The sequence below is a fragment of the Gopherus evgoodei genome, unplaced genomic scaffold (assembly GCF_007399415.2).
Source record: "Gopherus evgoodei ecotype Sinaloan lineage unplaced genomic scaffold, rGopEvg1_v1.p scaffold_57_arrow_ctg1, whole genome shotgun sequence".
In the NCBI taxonomy this organism is placed as follows: Eukaryota; Metazoa; Chordata; order Testudines; family Testudinidae; genus Gopherus; species Gopherus evgoodei.
Window position 1 is genome coordinate 661,994 of NW_022060078.1, and position 27,742 is coordinate 689,735.

Consider the following 27,742-nt stretch of genomic DNA (forward strand, 5'->3'; position numbering starts at 1 on the left):
TCTCGCGTCACCTTCTCCTAAGCAAACTAGGGAAAAGCAACCTAGAGAGAGCTACTGTATGGTGGGCGCAAAACTGGTTGGAAAACTGTTCCCAGAGAGTCATTATCAATGGTTCAGTCAGGCTGGGAGGACATAACAAGTGGGGTCCTGCAGGGATCGGTTCTGGGTCCGGTTCTGTTCAATATCTTCATTGATGATTTAGATAACGGCGTAGAGAGTCCACCGATGAAGTGTGCGGACGATACCAAGCTGGGAGGGATGGCAAGCGCTTTGCAGGACAGGGTTAGAATTCGAAATGATCTGGACAAACTGGAGAAATGGTCGGAAGTCAATCAGATGAAATTCAATGAGGATAAATTCAAAGTGCTCCTCTTCGGAAGGAACAGTCAGTCGCACGCACTCAATGGCAGTGATGGCCTAGGAAGGGGCACCGTGGAAAGGGATCTGGGGGGGGTCACAGTGGATCACAAGCTAAATATGAGTCAACAATGTGACGCTGTTGCAAAAAAAGCGACCATCCTTCTGGGCTGTATCAGCAGGAGTGTCGTGAGCAAGACACGAGGAGTGATTCTTCCGCTCTGCTCCGCGCTGATACGGCCTCAGCTGGAGAATTGTGTCCAGTTCTGGGCGCCACATGTCAGGAAAGACGTGAACAAACCGGAGCAAGGCCAGAGAAGAGCGACAAAAATGGTGAAAGGGCTGGAAAACATGAACTAGGAGAGAGGATGGAAAAAACGGGGTTTGTTTAGTCTGGAGAAGAGGAGACTGAGGGGGGACATGAGAACAGTTTTCAAGTACGTAAAAGGTTGTTACAAGGAGGAGGGAGATAAATTGTTCTTCTTAACGTCTGAGAATCGGACAAGAAGCAATGGGCTCAAATTGCAGCAAGGGAGGTTTAGGCTGGACATTAGAAAAAACTTCCTAACTGTCAGGGTGGTTAAGCACTGGAATAAATTGCCTGGGGAGGTTGTGGAATCTCCATCACTGGGGATTTGAAGAGCAGGTTGGACGAACCCCTGGCAGGGAGGGTCTGGACAATACTTAGTCCAGCCTTGAGTGCAGGGGACTGGACTAGACGACCTCTCAAGGTCCCTTCCAGTTCTATGATTCTTTGATGCAGCTGCCTCAGGGGGAGGGCGGTTAGGAACAGCCACACCTAACACTGCACGGGGACAGTTCCCTCAAACTGCGGGTCCCCAAACTGGGGTTCTGCCCGGACACCTGGGTTCATGCCCTGGCTGTCGGAGGTCAGAGCTGGAGCAGGGCTCAGGTTCGCCCCGCCTCCTGTCAGCTGGGCAGTGCTCCCCACAAGGCCCCCAGGAGGAGGTGCTTTCTGTCTGTATCTCATCCAGCGTCCTTCTGTCCAGCTGCCACATTTTCCTGCTGCTCCTTCACAGTTTTGACACCCTGGGGATTGGCCCAGATGCCTGGGTTCACTCTTTCAATCTCTCCCCCACTTCCATCTGTTTTTAACGCATCCTCCCTGTTTTCCTTCCTCCTGTTCTTCCCTTCTCTGTTCATTCCCTTTTCATTTCTTCGTTGCTTTTCCCCTTCACTCGTCCTTTCCTCGCTGGGGTGTTCTTTCTTTCACAGTTTTGTTCACTCTCTCGTTCCTTGTTTCATTCTCCTTTGACCTTTGATTTGTTCATTTCTTTGTTCTTTCTATTTGTCCATCAGTTGTCTCCTTCCTTCCTTCCTTTTTTCTTTCATTCATCTCTTCCCTCTTTCCATTGGTTCATTGGGTCTCTCTTTCGTTGCTTCGGTCATTTCTCCCCTTCCCATTCGTCCCTCTGTTCTCTCATTCCTTCCTTCGTTTCCTCGTTCCTTTGTCCTCTCTTCCCATTCGTCCCTCTGTTCTCTTCTTCATTCCTTCCTTCGCGTTTTCACTCACTTTTCTCTCTGCTCTTTCCAGTCATCCGTCAGTTTTCTCATCCATTCTTGCGTTCGTTCTTTTCTCCCGTCTTTCCATTTGGCCGGTTTTCTCCTTCATTTCTTCATTCTTTCCGTTCGGCCCTTGGTCCCTCCCGTTTGAGTCTTTGCTCGCTCGTGTCTTCGCTCTTCCCTCCTGCCCCTGCGTTTTCTCCTGCCTTCCTTCCTTCCTTCACGTTGTCATTCGTCCAGGTGGGGGACCCCGGGCTCTACCAGCTGGTGTGGGGGGTCCCTGGCTCTGTCTCCCACCCCGCCCCGATGGGGGGCTGGGAGGGCACCAGGCCAAGCGCTGCCCGTCCTGCTGCCCCCACCCCTGGAGGTAGGTGGTGGGGCTGGGAGCAGGAGCAAGGTGGGGGCTGCGGTGAGGGGATGGGGTTGGGCTCCGGGGGGGAGCACGGAGAAGGTGAGGGGCATGGGTGGGACTAGAGGAGGGGCTGGAAGTGGCCAAGAGGCGGGGCTTTGTGACAGGTCAGGGAGGGGACAAGAGGTGGAGCTAAGACTGTGGGCGGGGCTGTAAGTCACACTGGGGCGGAGCAAGGGCTGTGGGGGGGTCTAGGGAAGGGGCAGGGCCAGAGCAAGGCAGAGGGGCTGGAAGGGAGAATAGGTGGGGCCCTGGGCTGGGGGTGGGGCCAGGGGCCTCTGGGGAGCTGGCTGGCTCAGGGGGTCAGGGAATGGGACCTGGGGCCTTTCCCTTCTAGGGGGCACTGGCTCCCTTCTGACCCTGGGGCAGAAGAGAGACCTGGGAGGGGACCTCCGGCCTTCAGGACTCAGCTGGGGTGGGTTCCTGGACCTCAGACCTGTGTTTGGACCTCCCCCTAGAGGAAAGGAGCTGGGGGAGTGACCCATTGGGGGGCAATTCACCCCCAAACCCCACCCCCCATTGGTCGAGGGATGCTGGTTACTTGTGAAGCCCCACCCCCTTCACTGAAGCCCCGCCTCCATCCAGTAGAGGGAGCCCCCCAGATGAGTTGTCCTGGGGGGGAAGTTGGGGGGCTGTCAGACCTATAGCCCTTAAATCAATTATCTGGGGCAGAAGAGGTGTCTCTGCTCTCCTGCCCCAGGGAATATGAGTGGGCTGCCCCAGGGAGAAATTGGGCAGGGGGGTTGGAGGGAGAACCCCCCATCACAGGATACCGGGGTGGGGGAATTGCCTAGAGGAACAGGACAGTAGTCATATGAGCCCCAGATGCCTAGACAGGGAGCTAAGCCAGGCCAAACCCAGGAATCCTGGTTCCCATCCTCCCCGGCCCTAACCCACTAGCTCCCACTGCCCTCCCAGGGCCAGGGAGAGAACCCAGGAGTCCTGGCTCCCAGCCCTCCATCCTCTCACCATTAGACCCCACTCCCCTCCCAGAGCCAGGGAGAGAACGCAGGAGTCCTGGCTCCCAGCCCTCCATCCTCTCACCATTAGACCCCACTCCCCTCCCAGAGCCAAGGAGAGAACCCAGGAGTCCTGGCTCCCCTTCCCTCTGCCCCGTACTAACCACCAACCCCCCCTCCCCTCCCCTCCCAGAGCCGGGGAGAGAACCCAGGAGTCCTGGCTCCCAGCCCCACCCCACCCCCCGCCGCCGCTTTGCGATTTGAACCCTCCATCTCTCCCGCTCCCTCTGCCAGGGAGTGACATCCCCCCGTTGTGACGTCACCTTACCCCCCCCGCACTTCCCTCCTGCGTCTGCCCCCCCCCGGCTGTTCCGGATCTACCCCCCCCGCCGCCTTGCTCCAGACAGCTCCAAGATGGAAGTCCTCAATCAGGTACGCACCTGGCTCTCAGCACCATAGACAGCAATCGGGGGAAGGGGAGGCTTTCCCCGTAGGGCGGGGGGGCCCTCTCCCCCCCTTTTCGAGATGCACCCCACTCCCTCCGTGCACCCCCAGTCCCTAGCTAGCAGCCTGTTCTTTTTTCTGCAGCAGCAGCAGCTCCTGCATTCAAATGCAACGCCCTGCAAATATGGGGGGGGTGAATCTGAGATTGATACTGGGGGGGGCACAGATGGGCTCGAATATATGAGATTATAATGGGGGGTAGGAGATTTCCCAGCTGCGGGGGCGGGGGAGATCTGAAATTGATGCATGGAGGGGCACAGATTGTCTCCAGGCAGATTGCAATGGAAGGGGGGGGGATTGCAGGATGTTTTGGGGGGGGTCAGGCGCTAGGATATTTCCGTGCTGCAAATGGGGGGGGGGAATCTGAGACTGATGCAAGGGGGGTTTCAAATGAGATGGAAGGGGGAGGCGACTGGCTATTTGGGAGTGGGGGGGTGTATGCGGGGAGGGGAGATGACCCACAAATACCCCCTCCTCCATTTGCAGCGGGGGCGGGGGCGGGGAGGGAAGATGGCTGAGCTGCTGCAGAGGATTCATTGCCATGACAGTCAGGTGCGGGGGGGGGGTTGTGGGGCTCACGCGTGGGGGGGCTCGTTATCAATGGGGGGGACTCGAGAATCTTCTCCCAGCAGCTGCCGCGGCAGAAGCTGGCTGGGTGGTGAATTCCCCCGGTCTCCTGCTGACTGGAGGAATATTGGGGGGGGGGATAATTGGGGGGGGCTGATTGCCAGGGGGCGGGTCTGGCTCAGGGATATTTATCCCCCCCGGGGGTGGTCAAAATGAGAAGTGTAATGCTAGAAATGGGGTTTCAGGGTAATTGGGAGGCAGTTTATGAACTGGTGGGGGCAGAATCGTCTCCCACCAGGGTTGGGGGGCTGGTGGGGGTGATGCATCAGACGGGGGGCGGTTGTGGGGGTGCAGATATCAAGGGGGTTGTTTATTAATTGGGGGTTTAACATAGACCCCACCGACAGCAGGAGGAGAAGAGGGGGGTTCCTGGTGACGGGGGGGGGCAGTAAGTTTGGGGGCAGGGAAAGGTTGGGGGGGATGTCGGGATGCGTTAGGGGGAGATATTTCCTGCCGGGCTCTTCCTAGTAGGAAGTTGTGATCTTCAATAACCGTCTTGTGCTGGGGTCGCTCCCCAGGCTGCAGGGGGGCTGGAAGCCCGGACTCCTGGGTTCTCTCCCAGCTGTGGGAGGGGAGTAGGGGGCTAGTGGTTAGAGCAGGGGGGCTGGGAGCCCGGACTCCTGGGTTCTCTCCCCAGCTCTGGGAGGGAAGTGGGGGCTAGTGGTTAGAGCAGGGGGGCTGGGAGTCAGGACTTCTGGGTTCTCTCCTGGCTCTGGGAAGAGAGTGGGGCCTGGTGGTTAGAGCAGGGAGGGCTGGGAGCCAGGACTTCTGGGTTCTCTCCCCGGCTCTGGGAAGGGAGTGGGGGCTGGTGGTTAGAGCAGGTGGGGCTGGGAGCCCGGACTCCTGGATTGTCTCCCCAGCTCTGGGAACAGGGTCAGGAATAGATGGGATGTAAGATATTTTAATATCACCCCCTGCCCCTGCCCCCTCTCTCTCCACCTTGATTGACAGGTAGTGGCTGGGGGGCAATTCCGGATGCTCAAGGAGCCGCTGGGGTTTCTGAAACTGCTGGAATGGGTGAGTCCCCCAGAACTGGCTCCCAGGACGCTGGAGTTGGGGGGTCCCATCTGTACTGCCTGGGAGCTGGCCTAGGGTGTGGAGCCAGCGCCCCCTAGAGGGGACAGGCCCGTGCCCCGTTCCCTGTCCCCCTGCAGAGCTAGTGTACGTGGGAGGGGCTGGAGGACCGGAGGAAGGAGATGCAGGAAGAACGGGTTATCAGATCTCGTTTCCCCCATCAGATTTGGGGAAACCAGACGGAGAAACTCAGAGACAGAATGAGAGAGTCCAGACCCCTAATCCTGCCAGTTCTGGAGCAGTTCCAGACCCCTATCCTACCCTCTCGTTCCGGAGAAGTTCCAGACCCCTATCCTACCCTACCTGTTCTGGAGCAGTTCCAGACCCCTATCCTGCTCTGCCTGTTCTGGAGCAGTTCCAGATCCTCTAACCCATCCTGTCTGTTCTGGAGCAGTTTCTGACCTCCTACCCCACCCTGCCAGTTCTAGAGCAGTTCCAGATCCCTACCCTACCCTACCCTACCCGTTCTGGAGCAGTTCCAGACCCCTATCCTGCTCTGCCTGTTCTGGAGCAGTTCCAGACCCCTATCCTGCTCTGCCTGTTCTGGAGCAGTTCCAGATCCTCTAACCCATCCTGTCTGTTCTGGAGCAGTTTCTGACCCCCTACCCTACCCTGCTAGTTCTGGAGCTGCTCCCGACCGAACCCCCACTGGTTCTGGAGTGGCTCCCGATTCCCCCACCCCCTCCAGTTCTGGAGCAGCTCACAGCCCTTCCCCTGCTGGTTCTGGAGTGATTCCAGACCCATTCGCTTGACATTTCTGCCATATTATGGACCCATTTACCCAACTGGTTGGGGAACGATTCCAGGGCCCGTGGATCCTCCTGGTTCTGGAGTCATTCGCCCCAGGATCAGACCCACGAGCCCAGGCAACCTGGTATCTGCCCCCCAGAATGGCCGCGTGGGCCTATCCACAGTATCCCCCCACCCACTTTCCACTTCCAGCTCCCAGGGGGGGTGGGGGATGGAGGAGTGCGGCCGATGCAGACAGATGGACAATTGGGTCAGACAGGTTCTTATCTCGTCCCAGCGCTCGGGGGGGATTAGAGGGGGCGGGACCCAGCTAACCCTCTATAATTACCCACAATTCCTCTCTGCTCCACCCTCCTCCCCGTCCCCGAGGTGGGGTTATTAATCCTGGCACCAGCCGGCGCTCCCATCCCGCTCCCCACAGCGACCCCGTCCAGGAGAGGCCGGAGTAGCCGGGAGCTCCCCCCCCCAGGCCGCGCTCCTGCCCCACACTCCACAGCGCCACCTGTGGTCTCACCCGCCCCATCTCGCTCCTCAGCTTTTTGCTATCTTTGCGTTTGCCACCTGCGGGACCTACAGCGGGGAATTTCGCCTCAGTGTTGAGTGTGTGAATAGAAGCGAGAGCGACCTGAACATCGAAGTGGAGTTTGGCTACCCGTTCAGGTGAGCTGGGCGTTATATTGCATCGGGACCGGCCATTACGCTGCATAGGGACCAGGAGAATTTTGATGGGTAAGGACTGGGATGGGACAGCAGCTGAGATTCACACTGACTTTGGCTCATAGAGGCCTGGGCTGTGTATTCAGCATATCAACTGGCACCTCGTATACAGGCTGGGACTTTCTTCATTATGGACCAGCATCGCCTTGGTCAGTTGTTCCAATGGTGAATTATGCTCGCCGGACACCTTATTGCCAGGCTGTATTCTATATACAGATTGCCCTTGACTTTGACTTTGCAGTCAGGATTAATGCTAGGAACTATTCCTGGGAAGCCTGGACTGTATATTCAGTATTTTGACCAACACCACCTACACAGCCCAGGGCTGTATTCTGTATACAGAGGACCTTTGTCTTTGAGATGGGCATTAGGCTTTACGCTAGGCACTATTCCAGGGATGTATTTATAGTAAGTATATGGACCAGCATCTCCTTGGCAGACTGGGCTATATATATGGTATATGGATTGGTGCCTCCTAAGCAGAGCGAGCCTGTATTCCATGTGCAGACTCCTGCCCTTGACTTTCAGGTAGAAATCAGGATGTGCTCTGGGCTCTGTCTCTGGGGAGCCCAGGCTGTATTTCTAGAACATACGATGTGGTTCCTTCTGTACAGACCAGGGCTGTATTTTTTGCATGGCCTGCTCTCAGTTTTGAGTTGCAATCAGGACTCATAAGGGTCGCTATTCCTGGGAGGTCTGAGCTGTACATACAGTGTATAAACTGGAATCTCTTATACAGATCTGGTATGTTTAACCCATATATGGACCGGCACCACCTATACAGACCAGGCAGTATTCTGTATACAGTCTACCCTTGTCAGGGTTAACATTGTGTGCTGTTCATAGGAGGTCTGGGCTATGTATGTGCAGTATATGGACCAGCATCTCCTACACAGCCCTGGTCCATAGTTACTATACACAGACTGATACCTCCTACACAGATGGGGCTGTATTCTTTAAACATACAGCCTTTGTCTTTGTATTAGTGGTCAGGATGACATTGGGCCCTATTCCTGGAGGTCTGGGCTATATTTAAGAAGTACATGGCCCAGTACCTCCTACGCAGACCTGGTCCATATATGGACCGGCATCTCCTACATAGACTGGGCAGTATTCTGTATACAGACAGTCTTTGTCTTTTGTTAGTTGCCATGACTGACATTGGGTGGTATTCCTGGGAGGTCTGGGCAGTATATCCAGCATATTGACCAGCATCTGCTATAGAAAACTGGTCGATATTTGCTATATATGAACTGACACCTCCTACCCAGACCGGGGCTGTATTCTGTCTACAGACTACCTTTGTCTTTGCACAAGCGGTCAGGATTGACACTGGGCTCTATTCCTGGGAGGTCTGGACTATACATACAGGATACGGACTGGGACCTTCTCTATGACTGAGCCCCCTGCCTCATCTCCCCCCCGCCCCCAACCCTCTCCCTCAAGACTCCACCAGGTCTATTTCGACGTCCCAGCCTGCAAGGGGACCAAGGTGGAGAAGGTTTTCCTCATTGGGGATTACTCCTCCTCTGCCGAATTCTTCGTTACCATCGCCGTCTTCGCCTTCCTGTACTCGCTGGCTGCCACCGTCGTCTACCTCTTCATGGAGAACAAGTACCGGGAGAACAACAAGGGCCCCATGATCGTGAGTGTGGGGTGCAGAGGGGGGCGGGGGGCCAGGCAGGGCCAAGTGCTGAGGGGCTCTGTGCTGCAGGGGGCAGGGCTGGGGGCTGGGCAGGGGGCGCTCTCCCCAGGCAGGCAGGGCCAGGTGCTGGGGGGCACCATGGGGCAGGGGGCGGGGCTGGGGGCAGGGCAGGGGGCGCTCTCCCTGGGCAGGCAGAGCGAGACACTGGGGGGTGCTGTGCTGCAGGGGGCCAGGCAGGGCTGGGTAGGGGCAGGGCTGGGGGCTGGACAGAGGACTGGCAGGAGGGGCGGGGCCAGAGGCAGGGCAGGAGGGGCTGGGCTGGGGGGGGGGTGGGGGCAGGGCAGGGGCAGGGCAGAAGGGGCTGGGCCAGGGGCAGAGCAGGGGAGGGGTTGGTGCAGAGCAGAGGCAGGGCAGGAGGGGCTTGGCCAGGGGCAAGGCAGGGGCAGGGCAGGAGGGGATGTCCTCTGGGGGGCCGGGCAGGGGGCTTTTTAGGAGGGGCGGGGCGGGGGGCAGGGCAGGGGGCTGTGCCTGGGGCAGGGCTGGGGCAGGGCAGGAGGGGCTGCACTGCGGGAGGGGCTGGGATGAAGCTTGGGGCAGGGCTGGGCGGGGCGGGCTGGGGCAGGCAGGGGGCTGTTCTGCCGGGGGCTGGGCAGGGGGCTGGTTAGGAGGGGTGGGGCCGGGGGCAGGGCAGGGGCAGGGCAGGAGGGACTGTCCTGAGGGGGGGCCGGGCAGGGGGCTGGTTAGGAGGGGCGGGGCCGGGGGCAGGGCAGGAGGGGCCGTCCTGTGGGGGGCTGGGCAGGGGGCTGGTTAGGAGGGGCGGGGCTGGGGGCAGGGCAGAGGCAGGGCAGGAGGGGCTGTGTCACGGGGGGGCCGGGCAGGGGGCTGGTTAGGAGGGGCGGGGCCAAGGGCAGGGCCAGGGCAGGAGGGGCTGTGTCACGGGGGGGCCGGGCAGGGGGCTGGTTAGGAGGGGCGGGGCCAAGGGCAGGGCCAGGGCAGGAGGGGCTGTGTCACGGGGGGCCGGGCAGGGGGCTGGTTAGGAGGGGCGGGGCCAAGGGCAGGGCCAGGGCAGGAGGGGCTGTGTCACGGGGGGCTGGGCTGGGGGCTAACCCCACGCTCTCCCCAGGATTTCGTCGTCACCGCTGTCTTCGCCTTCATGTGGCTGGTGAGCTCGTGCGCCTGGGCCAAGGGTCTCTCCGACGTCAAGCTGGCCACGGACCCCAACAACGTGATCGAGGGGCTGGATGTCTGCAAGAAAGAGGGGAACACGTGCAAAGAGCTGAAGGACCCTGTCATTTCGGGGCTCAACACCTCTGTGGTGAGAGCCATCGCCAGCCAGCCAGACCCCCTGAGGGGAGCCGGCGACCCCAGAGGGGACAGGCGCCAGCCCCATTCCCTGCCCCCCAGCCAGCCAGTCCCTGCCCTGGGGCTGATGGGAGCCAGCGCCCCCCAGAGGGGACAGGCCCCAGCCCCATTCCCCACCCCCCTGAGCCAGCCAGTCCCTGCCCTGGGGCCGGGTAGGAGCCGGCGCCCCCCAGAGGGGACAGGCGCCTGCCCCATTCCCCACCCCCAAGCCAGCCAGTCACTGCCCTGGGGCCACATGGGATTCAGCACCCCCCAGAGGGGACAGGCGCCTTCCCCATTCCCCACCCCCCTGAGCCAGCCAGTCCCTGCCCTGGGGCCGGGTAGGAGCCGGCGCCCCCCAGACGGGACCCCGTCCTCGCTGTGCATTAACCCTTCCTTCCCTCTCTCTGCCTCCCCCGCCACCCAGGTCTTTGGCTTCCTGAACCTGGTGCTGTGGACAGGGAATCTCTGGTTCGTGTTTAAGGAGACGGGTTGGAGCGCCCCCTTTGCCAAGTACCCACCTGCCGCCCCGGAGAAGCAGCCGGCTCCGGACGCCTACGCCGACTCCTACAACCAGGGATCTGGCTACGTGCAGCAGGATTCGTACGGCCAGCAGGGTGGCTACCAGCCAGAGTATAACCAGCAGGGCTACGGGCAGCCCGACCCCTATGGCCAGCAGGGGGGGTACGGCCAGGCCGCCCCCACTTCCTTCTCCAACCAGATGTAGGCAGGTGAGTTAAAGTGGGGTGCAGGGATGGGGGGTTGTGTTGTGTGGACGCAGGCCGGACTTACAGACTTCGGGGGGGCATCTGTCCTGGGAAGCAGGATTTGGGGAGTGTGGGGGACGTGGGGCCCCAAGAACTAGGGCGATCCTGGGGTGTGTAAACAGGCAACTCGAGTGGGAGCAGAGAGGTGAGTCGACCGCTGCTGGGATCCCGGGTCCAGTTCCGGTGCTCGCAGGTCAAGGAGGATGTGGATCAATTGGGGAAGGGTTCAGAGAAGAACCACGAGAATGAATCGCTGCCTGAGAACGAGAGACGCCAGGAGCTCCCGCTGTTTAGCTGAACAAAGGGCAGGTGAAGGGGTGAATTGATCCTGTCTCGAAGTGTCTCCCGGGGGAAGAAATATCTAATAATGGATTCTCCCGTCTAGCCCTCAAAGGTCTAAGACAGTCCAGTGGCTGGAAGATGAAGCTGAAAAATTCAGCCTGGAAATCAGGTGTCCATCTTTAACGGTGGGTGTAATTCACCACTGGAACAATGTGACCGAGGGTCACGGTGGATTGTCCATCACAGGCGATTTTTCAGTCAAGCTGGGACGTTCTAACTCGGGGACCAGATGTCCCGATTTTATAGGGACAGTCCCGATTTCGGGGTCTTTTTCTTATAGAGGCTCCTATTACTCCCCACCCCCATCCCGATTTTTCACGCTTTCTGTCTGGTCACCCTAGTTCTGAAAGATCAATTTAGGATTATTTGGCAGCTGTTCTGCGGCTTGGGTGATACGGGAGTTCAGAGTTGATATTCACACTGGACCATTCTGGCCCCGAAATCCATGAATCTATAAGCAAACTGAGAAGGGTAGGTTTTTATCTCATTGGAGCCAAACGAACCGAACAAACAAACTCAGTATGTCCCTCAAGAATCAAAATGTGTACGGGGCAAAGCAAGAGAAACGCTGCTTGAGAAGGAGAGATTGATTTACCACTTACGTTGTATATTCTGACCTGCACTGCTGATACAGACGTGGTTCCTCCCGTATAAAGGGTTCCTCTTACACCTTTCTGAATTTCAACATCCGGTATCACGAAATAGTTGTTTTTCCCCTTCTCATTGTTTGACCTGTCCCCGGAATTTCCTGCAACTGAGAGAATTGAAATCAGGAAAAATCAAATGCTTAAAACCCAGAATTTGACACAGCCGTGAAAATGTAGATGGGAAAAAGTACTTCAAACCCATAATTTCAGCTGTTTTAAAAAAGAGCGTAAAGCCCATCATTTTGCACAGCTATGACCATTTAAATGGATGGACATTGGAAAAATGCTTAAACCCACAATTTTAATGGTGAAAATTTAAATTAGGAAAAATAAAAAATGTGCTTAAAGCCCATAATTGTGCACCACTGTGAAAATTTACATCAGTGAAAAGATTAAACTCCCTCAGGCTGATGGTGAAAATTGAAATTGGTAAAAATTAAAAAAAAAAGTGCTTAAAACCAGTAAGTGTGGACGGCTGTGAAAATTTAAATCTGTGAAAATCAAAAAATTGCTTGACACCCATATGCGGGGGACGGCTGCTAAAATTTCAATCAATAACATTTAAAACTACCAATGCTTAAAACCCATCAGTTTAGCTGTGAAGGTTACACTGGGTTGAAAAATTGCTTAAAACCCATAATTTTGCACAGTGGTGAAAATTTAAATAGGTAAAAATAACCATCAATATTGTCCATCAAAATTATATTTTAAAAAAATCGGATTCTGCCAAATCCCATATTACCTAATTCTGTGTATCGCCTTTCTCGAGGTCGTTCCATTTTCATTGCTTTGCTAGAAAAAAGGACGGGAGCATCGAATTTAATTTTATGGCGCTTTATTAGCTATGCATAACAACAGCAACGAATAGTGCACGACAGACGAAGGCAAACGTGGTGTCGCGCTGTGATTTGGTATAACAGAAGCCAGGCAGCTGGTCGATACATCCCTCCACCTTTCCAGAATCAAATAACACACAGGGACAAGTAACACGTATCCTCCATCGCCAGCCTGGGAAGGTGACTTTGTTTAGCTTTTTGTGACTAAGAGACCCGCAGAATAGTCCCTCACTTGTGTCAGTTGCTTATCAAATCTGGTGTTGCTAACACAATCGAGGAAAAAGAATCCAGATCTCAACAGAAGACAGCAAGGTCTTGTTCCCATCAACCTTTTAACCTACTTCCTCATGATAGATTCATCTACTCTGTCCTCCTGTGTCTCACCTGTAGCCTTTCTCCTCCTTCCCTGGCGCTATACTGACTTCTCCTAAAACCTCAGGCAAAAAAATCATGAGGCGAGGAGTTCCAACAGATCACATCGTAAACTGGTGCTTCTTTGGGTCTGTTACCGATTCTCAGAAGGGACCGTCAGGATTATCTAGTCCTGTATCACACAGGACGTCCTCCGAATCATTCCATCTTTTAGATCTTGATTTTAAAATTGCCCAGGATGGAGAATCCACTGCGAGCCTTGAGAAATTGTTCCAGTGGTGAATTATCCTCACCTGGAGCTGGCGAGGCCAGAAGAAACTGTTAAGCCTGGCGGGATGGTTCACAGTCAAGAGGAACTTGTTCCGTTTGGGAGAAACTTTCCCGCAATCTCGAGTGGCACCCGCTACAGAACAAAGACCCACCCGGGGACCCGGGACAGTCTTTAAAGCGCGTGAACTGACACTTACGTGTCCTGATTAATTAGTTTCAGGTCACCAGCATCCAGGAGCCAAGCCAGTGTTATATTTGCAGAGGAGGCGAATGTCCCGGTCATGATTTATATTTCTTAGTGCTCTGGTGTTTTGCCTGCGTTAGCTTTTCTCGCTCCACAGACCAGATCTGTTGTCGTGTTAAGTTGCTTCCCAAGGCATCTCGCTACCAAAAAAGAGGAGGGTGGGACCTGTTCTGGACCAAAGTCCAACCTCTGTGTTGCGACCGACCTTTCACCCCGGGCAGGTGGTGACCCCGCGGTCGAAATGCCTTGGATTGAACACGGCTCATTGATGCTCATCTGCGGGGCCAGCGTTCCCCAGAGCCGAGACCATCGGGACAAAGACATCCCCCACCCCCGGCCCATGTTTGATGTACGACCCTCTGGCCAACGCACCCAGAATGATCTTCAGCGTTTTCGCAGCCGCATCCTGTGGCAGGGTCTGCTTCAATCTGTGAGCTGCTCTAAGCTCCAGATCCTCTTCAGCCGTCCCACTCATTAGCTGACGATGCCCCCTGGCATGGGACTCGGCTCGGTTTCAATGTCATGTTGCATTCAGCCCCGTTCTCCAATTTGTCCTGCTCGTTTTCAGTTCCCCAGCGGGCTGGCCACCCCTCCCGCAGCTTTGAGCAGCAAACTCAACGCTCCAGAAATGCTGGTTGAAGATCAAATGAGCCTAAATACAGACAGACAGAGCTCCGTCGATCCAGGGCGGAGAACCAGCAGCGTGGCCTCTTCTGCGGACAGAGAGCTGTAAACCTCAGACTGTTCCTACAGGTGCAAACACCCCTCAGATTTGTGTCGTTCGTACCCTAAGATTTCATCCCCAGGCTGTCTGCCTCTGCTGGCCACTGTCGTCGGACATTTGTACCTGGTCTCTAGCCACATTTCTATCACTTGCGCATTATTGGAACGACTCTCGGCAAAATGCACCTTGAGTTCCGTGGGCCGCGCGGACAAAAGCTACTTTAATATATTGGGGGTCAGAGCCGTGTCTCTCTCCCCTTTTGATACCAGGGAGCACCCTGAAAGTGGGAGGGGCCACAGGTGCCCAAACCATGGCCCTGCCTCCCACCATGCTCCCAAGACCCCGCCCCTGCTTCCTGATGTCCTGCCCCCCACCTCACCCCTTCACCTGAGGCCAAGACCCTGCCCCGCCTCTTTCTGCCAAGGCCCCGCCCCCCATTCACTCCTGTCCGTGGTGTGGCTGTGTTGGCCCCAGGACACTAGCCAGACAAGACGGGGCGGGGAACGGCTTTGATTGGCCCGGTCTCTGCGGGCGGACGAGACACGACGCTCGTCTATGGCCCTACGAGGACCCGCCCGTCGTTAGCTCGGTTACTGTTCACAGCAGGAATCGGGGACACGGTCTGGTCGTTTTCAGGCAGGGGCCCGGCTGGGTGCCCCAAGCCGGTTCCTCTTCTTGGAGGTGCTGGTCTGGGCCAGGCCCGTGAAGATTAGAGACGGCCAGGCCAGCTGAAGTGAGAGGCCATGCAACCAAGGGCCGAGGCGGCCTCGCAGCCAGAGCCAGCGTCTTCCAGCCCCTGTGTGCGACCCACCTTGCCGGAGGCGCTGGGTCAGGCCACAGCATTATTTGTGTGCCAGCTCCCCGTTGCCTCCGGGGCCTTCCAGCCCTTCTCCCTCACCCTCCATGGCTAACGGTGACACCCCGTTTCCTATACGTCCTGCCAGTCTTTTCTCCTGACCTCGGCAGGAGCTCGGGACGTCCCGCTGAACTGATCTGGGCCCTGCTGGGTCGGTGACGCTGCTGATTACTCTGTTTCGACCAAGCGTCCTTGTAATGGTTTACTCCCTTTTATTCACCGCCTCGCCCAGAGAGCATAAGCTTGTTTGACAGCAAGGTGTAGTCGTCTTTCTTCGCTTCAGCCTTAAGAAATCAGTCTCAACACAACAGCCTTTCCCCGGCGGTTAAGCCCCACGGTTTCACTATTTTCCCCTTACACTCCCCGCTCACCGTGTTTGCTCCACTGCCCTCTTTTCCCTGCTGTATTGGGTAATGTTAAGAGTCTCGTAACAGCCGCCAGCTATTCTGTTAATGTCTCAGCGGCCAGGTGGAGGCAAAGCAGCGGCTCGTGGCCCTGTGGCAATCCATAAATTAATCCGCTTGGGCCCTCAGGGGCTGTGGTGTGAGCTGGTATTTAGGAGACCCACCGCGCTGGGGTGGGACCATGACCACTTTGTATCTTGACCCTGCATCGGCCTGAGTCTCAGGGCCAGGCACCAGAAACCCCACAGATCCTCGGTCCTGAGCCAAATCCCGCCCCCTTCACCAGGCAGCAGGCTGTGCCCTCCCCCCATGAGAACAGCAGTGTGTGGGCAGACACCACTGAGCAGAGTGGGGCCACCTGGAGAGCGGAAGGGCATAAAAATGTGGGAGATGCAGCCATCTCTGGGGTGGGGCCAGTGCAACCATTTAGGCGACCTAGGCGGTCGCCTAGGGCGCTGGGATTTGAGGGGCGCCATTTTCTTCAGATCTTCGGCCGCCCCAGTCGCCGCCGGCATTTAGGCAGAGGGAGCTGGGGCAGGGGAGCGCGGGGAGGGCCGCCAGCAGCAAGTAAGGGGAGGGCGGCACGCATGGGAACTCCCCGCCGCAGCTCACCCCTGCCCCGCCTCCTCCCCGAGCACGCCGTGGCTGCTTCATTTCTCCTACCTCCCAGGCTTGCGGTGCCTAAGCTGATTGGCGATGGCGTGCTCAACGAGGAGGCAGAGCAGGGCTGAATTGGGGCAGGAGGGGGGTGCTTCAGGGCGGAGAGTGGGAGGTGGGGAGCTGCCACATGGGGGGTGCCTCAGGGCGGGGGGGGGAGCTGCCACGGGTTGGGGAGGTGTCTCAGGGCGGAGGGGGGGAGCTGCCACGGGTTGGGGAGGTGTCTCAGGGCGGAGGGGGGGAGCTGCCATGGGTTGGGGGGTGTCTCAGGGTGGAGGGGGGGAGCTGCCACAGCTTCGGGGGGTGTCTCAGGGTGGAGGTGGGGAGCTGCTGGGGGGGGGGGCGCCTCAGGGTGGGGGGAACAGGGGGGGTGCAAGGTGGAAGTTTTGCCTAAGGTGCAAAACATCCTTGCACTGGCCCTGCTCTGGGGTGGGGCACAGGTGCTGTTTATACAGGGCGCCCAGCACCAAGATGCGGCTGCTTCTGGGGAGAGCTGTTTAGTCAGAGATCTTGTGCCCTCTGCTGTGTTGTTATAATTGGGGGTGCCTGCTGCAGAGTGCAGGACGGGGTCGGCAGAGTCAAGCTGGACCCACATGGACCCCTCACCCCTCGAAGAAGGGGAATGGTGCGCTGGGTGGGGGATTGCCTTATAATTGTTTTAGCACCCTGTATTTCATAGCAGGAACTGGGTCTGACCCACTGCACCCCATTCCCCACCCCCCAGAGCCGGGGAGAGAACCCAGGAGTCCTGGCTCCCAGACCCCACTGCTCTAACAACCAGACCCCACTCCCCTCCCAGAGCTGGGGAGAGAACCCAAAAGTCCTGGCTCCCAGCCCCGCCCCCGCTCTAACTGACTACCCCCCCCTCCCCTACCAGAGCCAGGGAGAGAACCCAGGAGTCCTGGCACCCAGCCCCCCCCCCCCCGATCTAACCACCAGACACCACCGCCCCGAGCCAGGATAGAACCCCAGTGAGTGAAGTGCGGAGGGGGGGCAAGCCACGATGTGGGTGCCTGGCCAGCAGGGGGTGCTCGCTCTGTGTGTGCTTATTAATGACCCCTCCCCTGTTTTTCTCTTTCTCTCCCCCCCCCGTCCAGGTCTCTCCCCCCGCAGGGGGCGTTGTGAGGAGATGACGCCTGTCCCGCCCCCCCCCATGTCCCCTCATGTGAGGGGCTGGTGGGGGGCCCCAGGATGAGTGTAAATGTTTGTGCTGTTTATATATATTATATATATATATATATATATATGAGAAAATGCAACTCTAGATAGCTGTGTGCCCCCCAACCTCCCGCAGCACCCCAACCCGAGAGCTGACAGCTGTATACCCCCACCTCCCTGCCCCCCAACTCCTGCACTGCCCCCAGCACCCCACGTCCTGCCCTTTCACCTCCCACTCTAGCCAGTTGTGCACTCCCCCACCTCTACTCTCCCCGCAATGCCCCCATCCCCTGGGCACAGCTAACTCTGTGCCCTCCTCACCCTCCACCCCCCCCGGTTCCTGGCTATAGATAGCTGTGCCCTGCACCCCACTTTAGGGGGAGGTCAGATCTCGTTTGCTGGCTGTGGGGGAGATTTCAGGGTTCAGGGGGATCAGCAGCTTGGGGGAGATTTGGGGGGTACAGCATGTTTGGGGGATGAGCTGAGTGGGGTAACAGGGCAGGGGCTGGAGGAAGGGAATGTGGGGGATGCTGGGGGGGTAATTTAGGGCCTCCATTCCCACCCCATTCCCCGCTGGGACGGTGTCACGCCGAGGGGGGACTCTAGGAAGCGGGGGAGGGGCACCACCCCCAATCAGTACCCGTCACCCCCAATCCGCGCCCCTGCCGCAGTGACCAGTCGTGGTGGGGCAGCCTGGGGTCTTCCCATGGTAGCCCGATTTCCACTGGGGGGGGTGTGGGGAGGGTGCTGTAGAACCCAGGGGGCTGGGGACAGAGTATCTATATAGCCCTCGATCCATCCATCTCTTCCCTGCCCACCGATTCCCACTGGCTCCCTGAATTCTACACCCCCACTATCTATCTATCCATCTTCCCTGTATCTATCTATCTATCTATCCATCCCCATCCCCCCCGTATCTATCTATCCATCCCCGTACACCCCCCTTATCTATCCCACCCCCCATATCTATCCATCCCACTACACCCCCACTATCCATCCCCACGCCCTGTATCTATCTATCCATCCTCCTACACCCCCACTATCCATCCCCACCCACCCTGTATCTATCTATCCCCCTACACTCCCTCTATCTATCCATCCCCCCTGTATCTATATATCTATCCATCCCCTCATATCTATCTGTCCATCCCCTACACCCCCTTATCTATCCCCATCCCCCCGTATCTATCTGTCCATCCTCCTACACCCGCACTATCCATCCCCACCCACCCTGTATCTATCCATCCCCCCTGTATCTATATATCTATCCATCCCCATCCACCCCGTATCTATCTATCCATCCCCTCATATCTATCTGTCCATCCCCATACACCCCCTTATCCATCCCCATCCACCCCGTATCTATCTATCCATCCCCTACACCCCACTATTCATCCCCATCCCTCCGTATCTATCTAGCCATCCCCCTACACCCCCACTATCCATCCCCACGCCCCGTATCTATCTATCCATCCTCCTACACCCCCACTATCCATCCCCACCCACCCTGTATCTACCCCCTACACTCCCTCTATCTATCCATCCCCCCGTATCTATCTATCCATCCCTATCCACCCCGTATCTATCCCCTCATATCTATCTACCAATCCCTGTACACCCTCTCTATATATCTGTCCATCCCCCCATATCTATCTATCCATCCCCATCCACCCCATATCTATCTATCCCCCCCCATATCTATCCATCCATCCCCATACTCCCCATATGTATCTATCCATCCTCCCCATATCTATTTATCCATCCCCATCCACCCCGTATCTATCCCCCATATCAATCTATCCATCCCCGTACACCCCGTATCTATCTATCCATCCTCCCCGTATCTAGTTACCCATCCCCATACATCCCCTCTATCTATCCATCCCCCTGTATCTATCTATCTCCATCCATCTTGTATCTATCCATCCCCCTACACCCCCACTATCCATCCCCACCCATCCCGTATCTATCTATCCATCCCCCCATACCTATCCATCCATCCCCATACTCCCCGTATCTATCTATCCATCCTCCCCATATCTATTTATCCATCCCCATCCACCCTGTATCTATCCCCCCATATCTATCTATCCATCCCCGTACACCCCATATCTATCTATCCATCCTCCCCATATCTATTTATCCATCCCCATCCGTCCTGTATCTACCCATCCCCATACACCCCCTCTATCTATCCATTCCCCTGTATCTATCTATCCCCATCCATCTTGTATCTATCCATCCCCCTACACCGCCACTATCCATCCCCACCCATCCCATATCTATCTATCCATCTTCCCATATCTATCTATCCATCTCCGTACACCCCATATCTATCTATCCATCCCCGTAAACCCCCTCTATCTATCCCCACCCCCGTATCTATCTGTCCCCATCCACCCCGTATCTAGGCATCCCCCCATATCTATCTATCCATCCCTGTACACCCCCTCTATCCTCATCCACCACTTTATCTATCCCCATCCACCCCCATATCTATCTATCCATCCCCATACACCCTTCTTTATCTATCCCGATATCTATGTATCCCCACCCACCCCCCACCTATCTACCCCATCCATCCCCACACATCGTCTATTTCTCCCTGCCCCCCCACTGTCTCCATCCCTTCCCCTCTTAGCGCCCCCCATCCAGCCCCCCATCGCCCCTGCCCCCCCCCCCCGGAAGCACTGCCTATATATCTCTATATGCCATGTCTGCACTCCAAGTCGTGCTGTGCTCGTGAGTTTTGGTTCGTTCGTTCAGGCCCCCTTGCTCGGTGTCGTGAGATTTATTTTTCCTCCCATCTCTGCCAAAAGAAAACTGACGGCGACAAAGTAAAGACGAGGACACGCTAATATACCAGCGAAGCCCCCCCATCCCGCCAGCGGCCCCCCCCCCCCAGAAATATAGAGAACAAAAACCAAATAAAAAGAGAAAGAAGGAAAAACCTTTCAATGCTTCTCCAGTCTGATTTCCAGGGCTGGGGTGCGGTGGCTTCTGGGGTGGAGGTTTTATACCAGCAGGGAGATGCAGCTGCCTCTGGGGTGGGGCGCAGGGGCTGTTAATACAGGGACCATTTGCCCTCTGCTGGTGGACCTGGGAACGGCAGTCTTTTGCGGTGACAGTCACATGCTGGACACCTGCACTCCGATTTCCCCCAGGGCCCCAAACCCAACGCAAAGGTTCAACTCAGCAAAGCATGCGGCTCAGAGAGTGGAGTGTCTTTATTAACAGGAAAAATGGGTGGGGGAGCTTCCCCCCGCCATTCAAATCAGTTGCTCACTAAAATAATTTCATTATCTCACCCCAGATCCCTGGATGGGCTAATGAATGGAGAGAGGTGTCCGCAGGGAACCCAGGAGTCCGGGCCCCCAGCCCCACATCCCCACTCTAACTCACCAGAACCCACTGCCTTTCCAGAGCCAGAGAGAGAACCCAGGAGTCCTGGCTCCTAGCTCCCTTGCTCTAACCACTAGACCCCACTCCCCTCCCAGAGCCCGCGAGAGAGAACCCAGGAGTCCTGACTCCCAGCCCCCCCTGCTTTAACCACCGGACCCCACTCCCCTCCCAGAGCCGGAAGAGAACCCAGGAGTCCAGGCTCCAACCCCACTCCCCTCCCAGTGCAGGATGCTCACTGCGTGGTGGGGAGGTACATGGGGGTCACGTCCCCCCAGTCCCGGGCATTCCCCGCCGCCCAGCCCATCAGCTGTGGCGCCCTAGCAAGGAAGATGGCGATCAGGGTGCGGACATCTCCCTCGGCCGAGTGTGCCCCGTCGGGGTCCCTCCCGAAGAGCCCCCGGAAGAGCGCCCCCAGGCTGTACCCCCCCTCGCCCCCCAGGCCCAGCTTCTTCATGGCCTGCAGGGTGTCCAGGCAGCCGGTGGCAGGGGGCAGCTCGACCCCCACGCGCGCCAGCTCCGTCCGCAGCAGGGGGAAGTCGTAGCTGAAGCCGTTGTGGGCCACCAGGCAGAGCGGGGGGGCTTGGCGGGCTAGGAACCCCTCTAGGGCCTGTGCCACGGCCTGGTCCAGGCCCCGCTTCCCGTTCTCCTCCAGGTCCTGCTGGTTCAGCCCCGTGATCCGGGCGGCTTCCGGGGTGACGGGCTGTTGGGGGTCGATGCACAGGGTCAGCTGGTCCAGGACACGGGGCAGCCAGGGGGTGCCGGCAGGGGCGTCCTGCGGGGGACGCTGCAGGAGGGAGTGACGGTGCAGGGCGAAGAGAGACAGCTCCGTGATGCGGGGGCGGTCCCGGGGCAGGCCGGTGGTCTCCAGGTCGAAGAAGACGAAGGTTTGGAAATCTTGGGGGGCCAGCATGGCTGGGGAGGAAGAGGTGTGTGAGCAGAAGCCAGTGATGTGGCTGCCTCTGGGGTGGAGCACAGGGGCTGTTTATACAGGGACCCCGTGGAAGGGGTAGAGCAGGGAGCCAGGACTCCTGGGCTTTCTGTCTGGGTCTGGAAGGGGAGTGGGGTTTAGTGGTTAGAGCAGGGGGGGCTGGGAGCCAGGACTCCTGGGTTCTCTCTCGGGCTCTGGGAGGGGAGTGGGGTCTGCTGGTTCGAGCAGGGGGGGTTGGGAGCCAGGACTCCTGGGTTCTCTCTCTGGCTCTGGGAGGGGAGTGGGGTCTGCTGGTTAGAGCAGGGGGGGTTGGGAGCCAGGACTCCTGGGTTCTTCAGCACTCACCTGCCAAGTGACTGGAGTTAAGCCTCTCTCTGGCTATGTGCCTCAGTTTCCCCTGTTGTGTGCAGATAGCTCGGCTGGTAGGTATCTCCTTAGTTACTCCCCGGTGCTGTGTGAGCTCCTTGGGGCGGTGCCAGGGAGGGCTGAGGGCAGGTCACTTGTCATCTGTGGGGGCGGGGGCCGGTTCCTCCTCCTCGGGGAAACCGAAACCGCCCCGCGCAAAGCGATGAGTCTGCTTCCTCCCGAGGGCGTGGGAGGAGCGCCCTGCCAGCGCCCAGGGAACCCAGGCGTCCGGGCTCCCAGCGCCCCGCCCTGCCAGCGCCCAGGGAACCCAGCCGTCCGGGCTCCCAGCCCCCCGCCCTGCCAGCGCCCAGGGAACCCAGGCGTCCGGGCTCCCAGCGCCCAGGGAACCCAGGCGTCCGGGCTCCCAGCCCCCCAGCGCCCAGGGAACCCAGGCGTCCTGGCTTCCACCCCTCCCCACGCTCCTTCCCGCCACCATGAGACCCCACCCACTCCCTCCCAGAGCACAGATGGGACCCAGGCGTCCCGGCTGGATCTCAGCACCCCCCCCCAGCTCTGGGGCAGCAGGAATTAGGAGCCACAGACAGCGCCGGGTCTCCCACGGCAGCTAGCTAGCCACGTGGGGAAACTGAGGCAGGCGGGGGTTGGGGGGGAGACTCTTGCACTAGGCCTCCGGCCGCCCCACCGCGCTGGGATCTCCGGGGGGGCGGGGGGCGTTACGAGAGGGACAGGGGAGAGATGGGCGGGGCGTTGCCAGGGGCCGGGCGCGCTGGAAGGGGTGTTGCTAGGCTCGGGGGGCCCGTTGCTAGGGGCGGGGCGCACTGGAAGGGGTGTTGCTAGGCTCGGGGGGCCCGTTGCTAGGGGCGGGGCACCCTGGAACGGGCTTTGCTAGGCTCGGGGGGCCCGTTGCTAGGGGCGGGGCGCACTGGAAGGGGTGTTGCTAGGCTCGGGGGCCCGTTGCTAGGGGCGGGGCACCCTGGAACGGGCGTTGCTAGGCTCGGGGGCCCGTTACTAGGGGCGGGGAGAGATGGGCGGGGCGTTGCCAGGGGCGGGGCACCCTGGAACGGGCGTTGCTAGGCTCGGGGGGCCCGTTGCTAGGGGCGGGGCGCACTGGAAGGGGCGTTGCTAGGGGCAGGGTGAGATGGGCGGGGCGTTGCCCAGGCCCGGCCCCGCCCCCCGTGTCACTTCCCGTCGCCGCTGGCGCCTCCTGTCCTGGGCCTGCTCCGCGCGCCGGAACCGCGATACCGACCCCCCCCCCCCCGCGGCCGGGCCATGGAGCGGTACCGGGGGCTGACGGACACCGAGCTCATCGCCATGCTGCGGCGCTACGGCATCCCGCCCGGGCCCGTCGTGGGTGCGGCGGGGGGGGGGGTTGGGGCGCGGCGGGGGGAGGGGGGAGTTGGGGCGCCGCGGGGGGAGGGGTTCGGGGGAATGGGGGGGAGTTGCAGTGCTGTGGGGGGAGTATATGGGGAGGGGGGAGTTGGGGCGCGGCGGGGGGAGGGGGTTCGGGGAAGGGGGGAAGTTGAGGTGCTGTGGGGGAGGGGTTTCGGGGGAGGGGGGAGTTGGGGCGCGGCGGGGGGAGGGGTTCGGGGGAATGGGGGGAGTTGGGGCGCGGCGGGGGGAGGGTTTCGGGGGAATGGGGGGGAGTTGCAGTGCTGTGTGGGGAGTATATGGGGAGGGGGGAGTTAGGGTGCTGCAAGGGGAGGCAATTTGTGGGGGAGGGGCAGGGCACCATGGGGGCCCACCTGACGCCCACCTTGTCTCCCACTCCTGGCCCCCCAGGATCGACCCGGAAGCTGTACGAGAGGAAGATCTGCGAATACGAGAGCCAGCGCACCAAGCTGTCACCCCCGGGGGGCTACTCAGGTGAGTGGGGGGCCAGGAGGGGTGGGGAGCGGCCAGCAGCTGCAGCCACTGACCTCCGCCCCCATTTCTGTGTGTCTCTTCCCTCCCGCCCCCCAGATCCTGGCACCACCGAGACCTACATCCGGGAATCTTACAGCTACCCGCAGCAGGAGGAGCGGCGCCGCTATGGGGCGGATGGTGAGAGGGGGCTGCGGGTCGAAAGTGAGGGGCACCTGTGGGGGGGCAGGGCTGGGTGAGCAGGGGGCTGCGGGTCAGGAGTGAAGGGCACCAGCAGAGTTTTTCCAGACTTGGGGTACCGCGGCTGAGGTGTCTGAATGTTCCTGTCTGCTCTGGGGGTGGGGCGTGGAGGTGCCCCCCACTGACCCTTCCCGTTTCTCTGCCCCCCAGACTCCAGCCCCACCACGACGTACTCGCGGGCACTGTATGATTTCCCTCATCGTGAGGGTCGCACCGGCTACCTGGGGGATGGTGAGTGGGGGGCAGGAGGAGCAGTGAGGATGTGGGGGGAATACGAAGGCGGGGAGGGGAGTCTGATACGATTCTCCTGGCCCAGGCTTGACACGCCATCCCCCCACCCCCATGCCATGTTCACATTCCTGCAGCAGGGAGTTCCAGGGGTGGCGCTCTAGTGGGGAAGGGGAGAGCCATGCCCAGCCCCCCATCTCACCCCACTCCTCTCCGCCCCCAGACATGGACGAAGAATCTTCCTCCTCCTCCTCCTCCTCCTGGCTCTATGGGGCAGCCCCAGGTCCCCTGGGCGAAGCCACCGCCCGCCAGCCGGTAAGTCCTCCCCTGGGAGTGGGGGAGGGGGGCGGCGGGCTGGGAGGTGACCTCCCCAGATAATGTCTCAGGAGTGCAGGCAGCCTGGCCTGGGAAAGAGGGAGGGCGGGGCAGAAATAAGTGCCCCCCCTTTGGTACTACCAGCTTTCCAATCCCCTCACTCCCCCCTGCTTGGTCCTACCACCTCTGACTCCCAACTCTGCCCCCGTCCCAGCACCATGGAGGGCAGTCCTGGATTCAGCTGCTGGCCTGGCCTGAAAAACTCGAACCTTAAACCGTCTGCTGCCGGGCGATGTTGGGCCCAGTGGAGCCGGAACTGAATTTGGGCGAAATTGTCTAGAAACCGAAGCAGCTTCCCAGGAGCTGATTTTCGGTCGGGTCGATAAATTCTCTCGCTTGTAGTTTGCCCCGTAGGAAAGATAAAGAACCTGCCCCGGTTCGGTGCTTAAAGCCGGAGAGTTTAGTACAGGCAGAAACGCCGCCCGTCTCCAGGACGCTGGCTTCTGCCACGGCGTTACGTCCAGCCCAGCGAGCTCCCCGAATGACCCTCGTAATGGATGATTGGACAATTTACCAGCCTCTCCCCATCCCCGAAACCCATCCCGATTTGTTGACTGGCCTCCCACGTACCCCCCAGCGTGGCCTGGGGCGGAACATTTCTACTTGGGACCATGTTCTCCTGTTCTAAGCGCAAAACCCACTTCAGCTTCGCAAAGCGTCATGGGAGGCGGCACATGTCTGAACAGGGTGATTGGGAGCTGGAGGCCGGTTCAGGGCAGGGAACTGCGAGAAATGTAGCTCCGAGATATTGTTCTGGTGAGAGCATGAACTGGTGTGATAAGATGTATTGATAATGGTGTGTGTGTGTTGGTCTGAATTCTCTCCGCTGGATGCCCTAAGGATCAACTCCCCCCCCCTCCCCCCCAAGACACTCACCTGCTGCATTGTCACAGCTGGGCGAAGTTGGGGGTTTTAAGCATTGTTATTTTTTAGTCTATTTCAATGCGCACAATTGCGGGCCGTTACAGGGGGAAAAGGGCAGGGATTGGGGGAGGGGAGACAATAATTATTTGATGGCCCTAGACAGCGAGATTGAAAAATTTAAACTCCCCCCCCCCCCCCCCGTTAAAATAGCAGTGGTCAACATCCTGTATCCCAATATAGACAGCAAGTGCCCGTCAATAAACTCTAACGAGCATGCCCAGCTGGCCATTTCTATCATTAGCCAATTGGTTTTTTCAGGTTGTGTGTCTATGGGGAAATTGAGGCTTCCTGGGATCTACCGCTAAAAATCGACTCCTCCCCGTTGGCTTTGCAATCGACTCCGGGGCCCATGAAAATTGAATCCCACCATGCTACTTCCCTCCTTTTTTCTTTTTCTGAGCAAGGTCTCAAACGCGAGGTCCAGGCCAGTCTCTGCTTCAAAGTTACAGCAAGTTCGTTACGTCACGGGGCGGCTGTGCGCAATGGTGCCCCTCAGTGCCGTAGACCCCACTTCTGGTGCAGACACGGCTCAGTCTCCAGGAGAATTCGCAAGAGGCAGCTGCAGTAGAGGGACAGGGAAACACCTTTTTACTCCCCTTTGGAAGGGAGTTCAATGAAGTGGCCTTAATTCAGCTTCAGGTCTTTGTACTCTAGTGTCAACCTGGGGGGCTCTCTGGGAACCACCTATGTACGTAGTCATCCTGGCCCCATTGCTGTTCAGTTAGGGGGAGCTTCCCCCCCCCCCCCTTGCATTTAGTATCACATTTCTTCTCCTAGTATCTGCTGTCCCCACAACAATAAGCGGCAATTTGGGGGTGCAGGATGTGGGGGGGAAACCCCAGTTTAAGGCTTGTATTACAGCACGGGCCTTGTAGAGGGGATATGCAAATTACCCCTAGGCAGAGCCAGAGTATGCAAACGAGGGAGTGTGGGGCCTGCATTCCTGGGCTGCCCCTGTAGAGGGGGTTCTGCCCCATAGCTGGATCGCACCTGCTGCCCCCCCCCGGCCTGGGGTTCGCTGACGGAGCGTTTCCTTGCAGATCGGAGAGGCCACGTCCTACACCCCGAGCAGGTCGGAGGAGACCGAGAGGTGAGACGAGGTCGCGGACGTGTGGGGGGGGGTCGTGGCGTGGTTGGGTACCCGTTTGGGGTCCCCTCTTGTGGGGTGCTAGCTGGCATTGAGCTGAGGGAATCGGGGGGGTGTATGTGTGGATTGTGGGGGGTGTTGCTAGCCCTGAGGGCAGGAGTGGGGGAGATGCCAGGCTAGGGGGGAGCTATGGGTGCTGGGGGGCTGTGAACACTAACCGCTGTCCCCCCCCTTTCTTTGCCCCCCTTCCCCCCCAGCAGGGACGGTGTCTCCTACCAGCGGGTCTGCCGGGCTCGCCCTGCCCCGCCCCCCATGCGGGTGGAGCCGCGCCGTGCCATCCACCCCCTGCCCCGTGGGGGGCCAGGGGGGGCCGGGGAGGGAGGCTTCCGGCGCTTCCTGCCTCTCTGGCTGCAGCTGCTGCTCTTCGGGGCGCTCGCGGCCTTCCTGGGCTACGTGTACTGGGCCCTGCAGGGCGGCGCCGACGACAACCCGTTCGTGCTGCCCCCTGAGGAGTGAGGGGACCCCCATCCTGCCTCCCTGCCCCCCAACACCTCCAAGGGCCCACGTCCTGTGTCTCAGTCCCCCCCATCCTATCTCCCTGCTTCCCGATGCCCCCAGGGGTCCATGTCCCTTCTCTCAGCCCCCCCATCCTGCCTCCCTGCCCCCGGGGCACCCCCAGGGGCCCACGTGCCATGTCTCAGCCCCCCCATCTGTCTCCCTGCCCCTCAACACCTCCAAGGGCCCACGTCCTGTGTCTCAGCCCCCCCACCCTGTCTCCCCCCGGGGCACCCCCAGGGGCCTGTGTCCCATGTCTCAGCCCCCTCATCATGCCTCCCTGCCCCCCGATGCCCCCAGGGGCCCATATGCCATGTCTCAGCCCCCCTGTCCTGTCTTCCGGGCACCCTGAGGCCACGTCCGGTCTCTCAGCCCCCCAGCCCATCCCTGCAGGGGACCCCTGGCCAATCCCTCCTTCCTCCTCCCCCCCTCAGGCTCCCCACTCTCCCCCAGCAGCCAGGGGTCCCCTGTCTCATCTTGTCCCTCTGCCTCCAGGGACCCCAGTCTCCCCCTAGCATCCACAGCCCCAAACCTTCCCAACCACCCCCCATTGTGGCCCTGCCCTCGATTCTGCCAGTTCCCTCCCCCCCCCC

The 27,742-nt window shown here is 59.1% G+C and overlaps 3 protein-coding genes across 5 annotated transcripts; 2 read left to right on the forward strand and 1 right to left on the reverse strand.

Annotated features, from left to right (window-relative positions):
* The first annotated feature begins 3,604 nt into the window (after window positions 1–3,604).
* SYP (synaptophysin) lies at window positions 3,605–18,105 on the forward strand. Its single transcript, XM_030547341.1, has 7 exons — window positions 3,605–3,681; window positions 5,332–5,397; window positions 6,740–6,864; window positions 8,368–8,566; window positions 9,690–9,881; window positions 10,335–10,638; window positions 17,124–18,105. Exons 1-6 carry the CDS (start codon window positions 3,664–3,666, stop codon window positions 10,632–10,634), a joined length of 900 nt encoding a protein of 299 aa, XP_030403201.1. The 5' UTR covers window positions 3,605–3,663; the 3' UTR covers window positions 10,635–10,638; window positions 17,124–18,105.
* Window positions 18,106–20,749: 2,644 nt separating this feature from the next.
* TREX2 (three prime repair exonuclease 2) lies at window positions 20,750–22,193 on the reverse strand. The gene is made up of 2 exons (XM_030547214.1): window positions 21,860–22,193; window positions 20,750–21,498 (listed from the first exon to the last, which is right to left on the reverse strand). Exon 2 carries the CDS (start codon window positions 21,494–21,496, stop codon window positions 20,819–20,821), a length of 678 nt encoding a protein of 225 aa, XP_030403074.1. The 5' UTR covers window positions 21,497–21,498; window positions 21,860–22,193; the 3' UTR covers window positions 20,750–20,818.
* An 857-nt stretch (window positions 22,194–23,050) lies between these two features.
* On the forward strand, window positions 23,051–27,200 carry LOC115643353 (emerin-like). Of its 3 annotated transcripts, none has more exons than XM_030547277.1 (7): window positions 23,051–23,231; window positions 23,660–23,743; window positions 23,840–23,920; window positions 24,131–24,211; window positions 24,432–24,523; window positions 26,548–26,597; window positions 26,855–27,200. In XM_030547277.1, the coding sequence occupies exons 1-7, from the start codon at window positions 23,150–23,152 to the stop codon at window positions 27,108–27,110; spliced, it is 726 nt and encodes a 241-aa protein (XP_030403137.1). In that variant the 5' UTR covers window positions 23,051–23,149; the 3' UTR covers window positions 27,111–27,200. The 3 variants fall into 3 exon arrangements, with proteins under 3 accessions (XP_030403137.1, XP_030403138.1, XP_030403136.1); XM_030547276.1 differs by having other exon boundaries at window positions 23,052–23,231; window positions 26,852–27,200; XM_030547278.1 differs by lacking the exon at window positions 24,131–24,211 and having other exon boundaries at window positions 26,852–27,200.
* The last annotated feature ends 542 nt before the right edge of the window (window positions 27,201–27,742 follow it).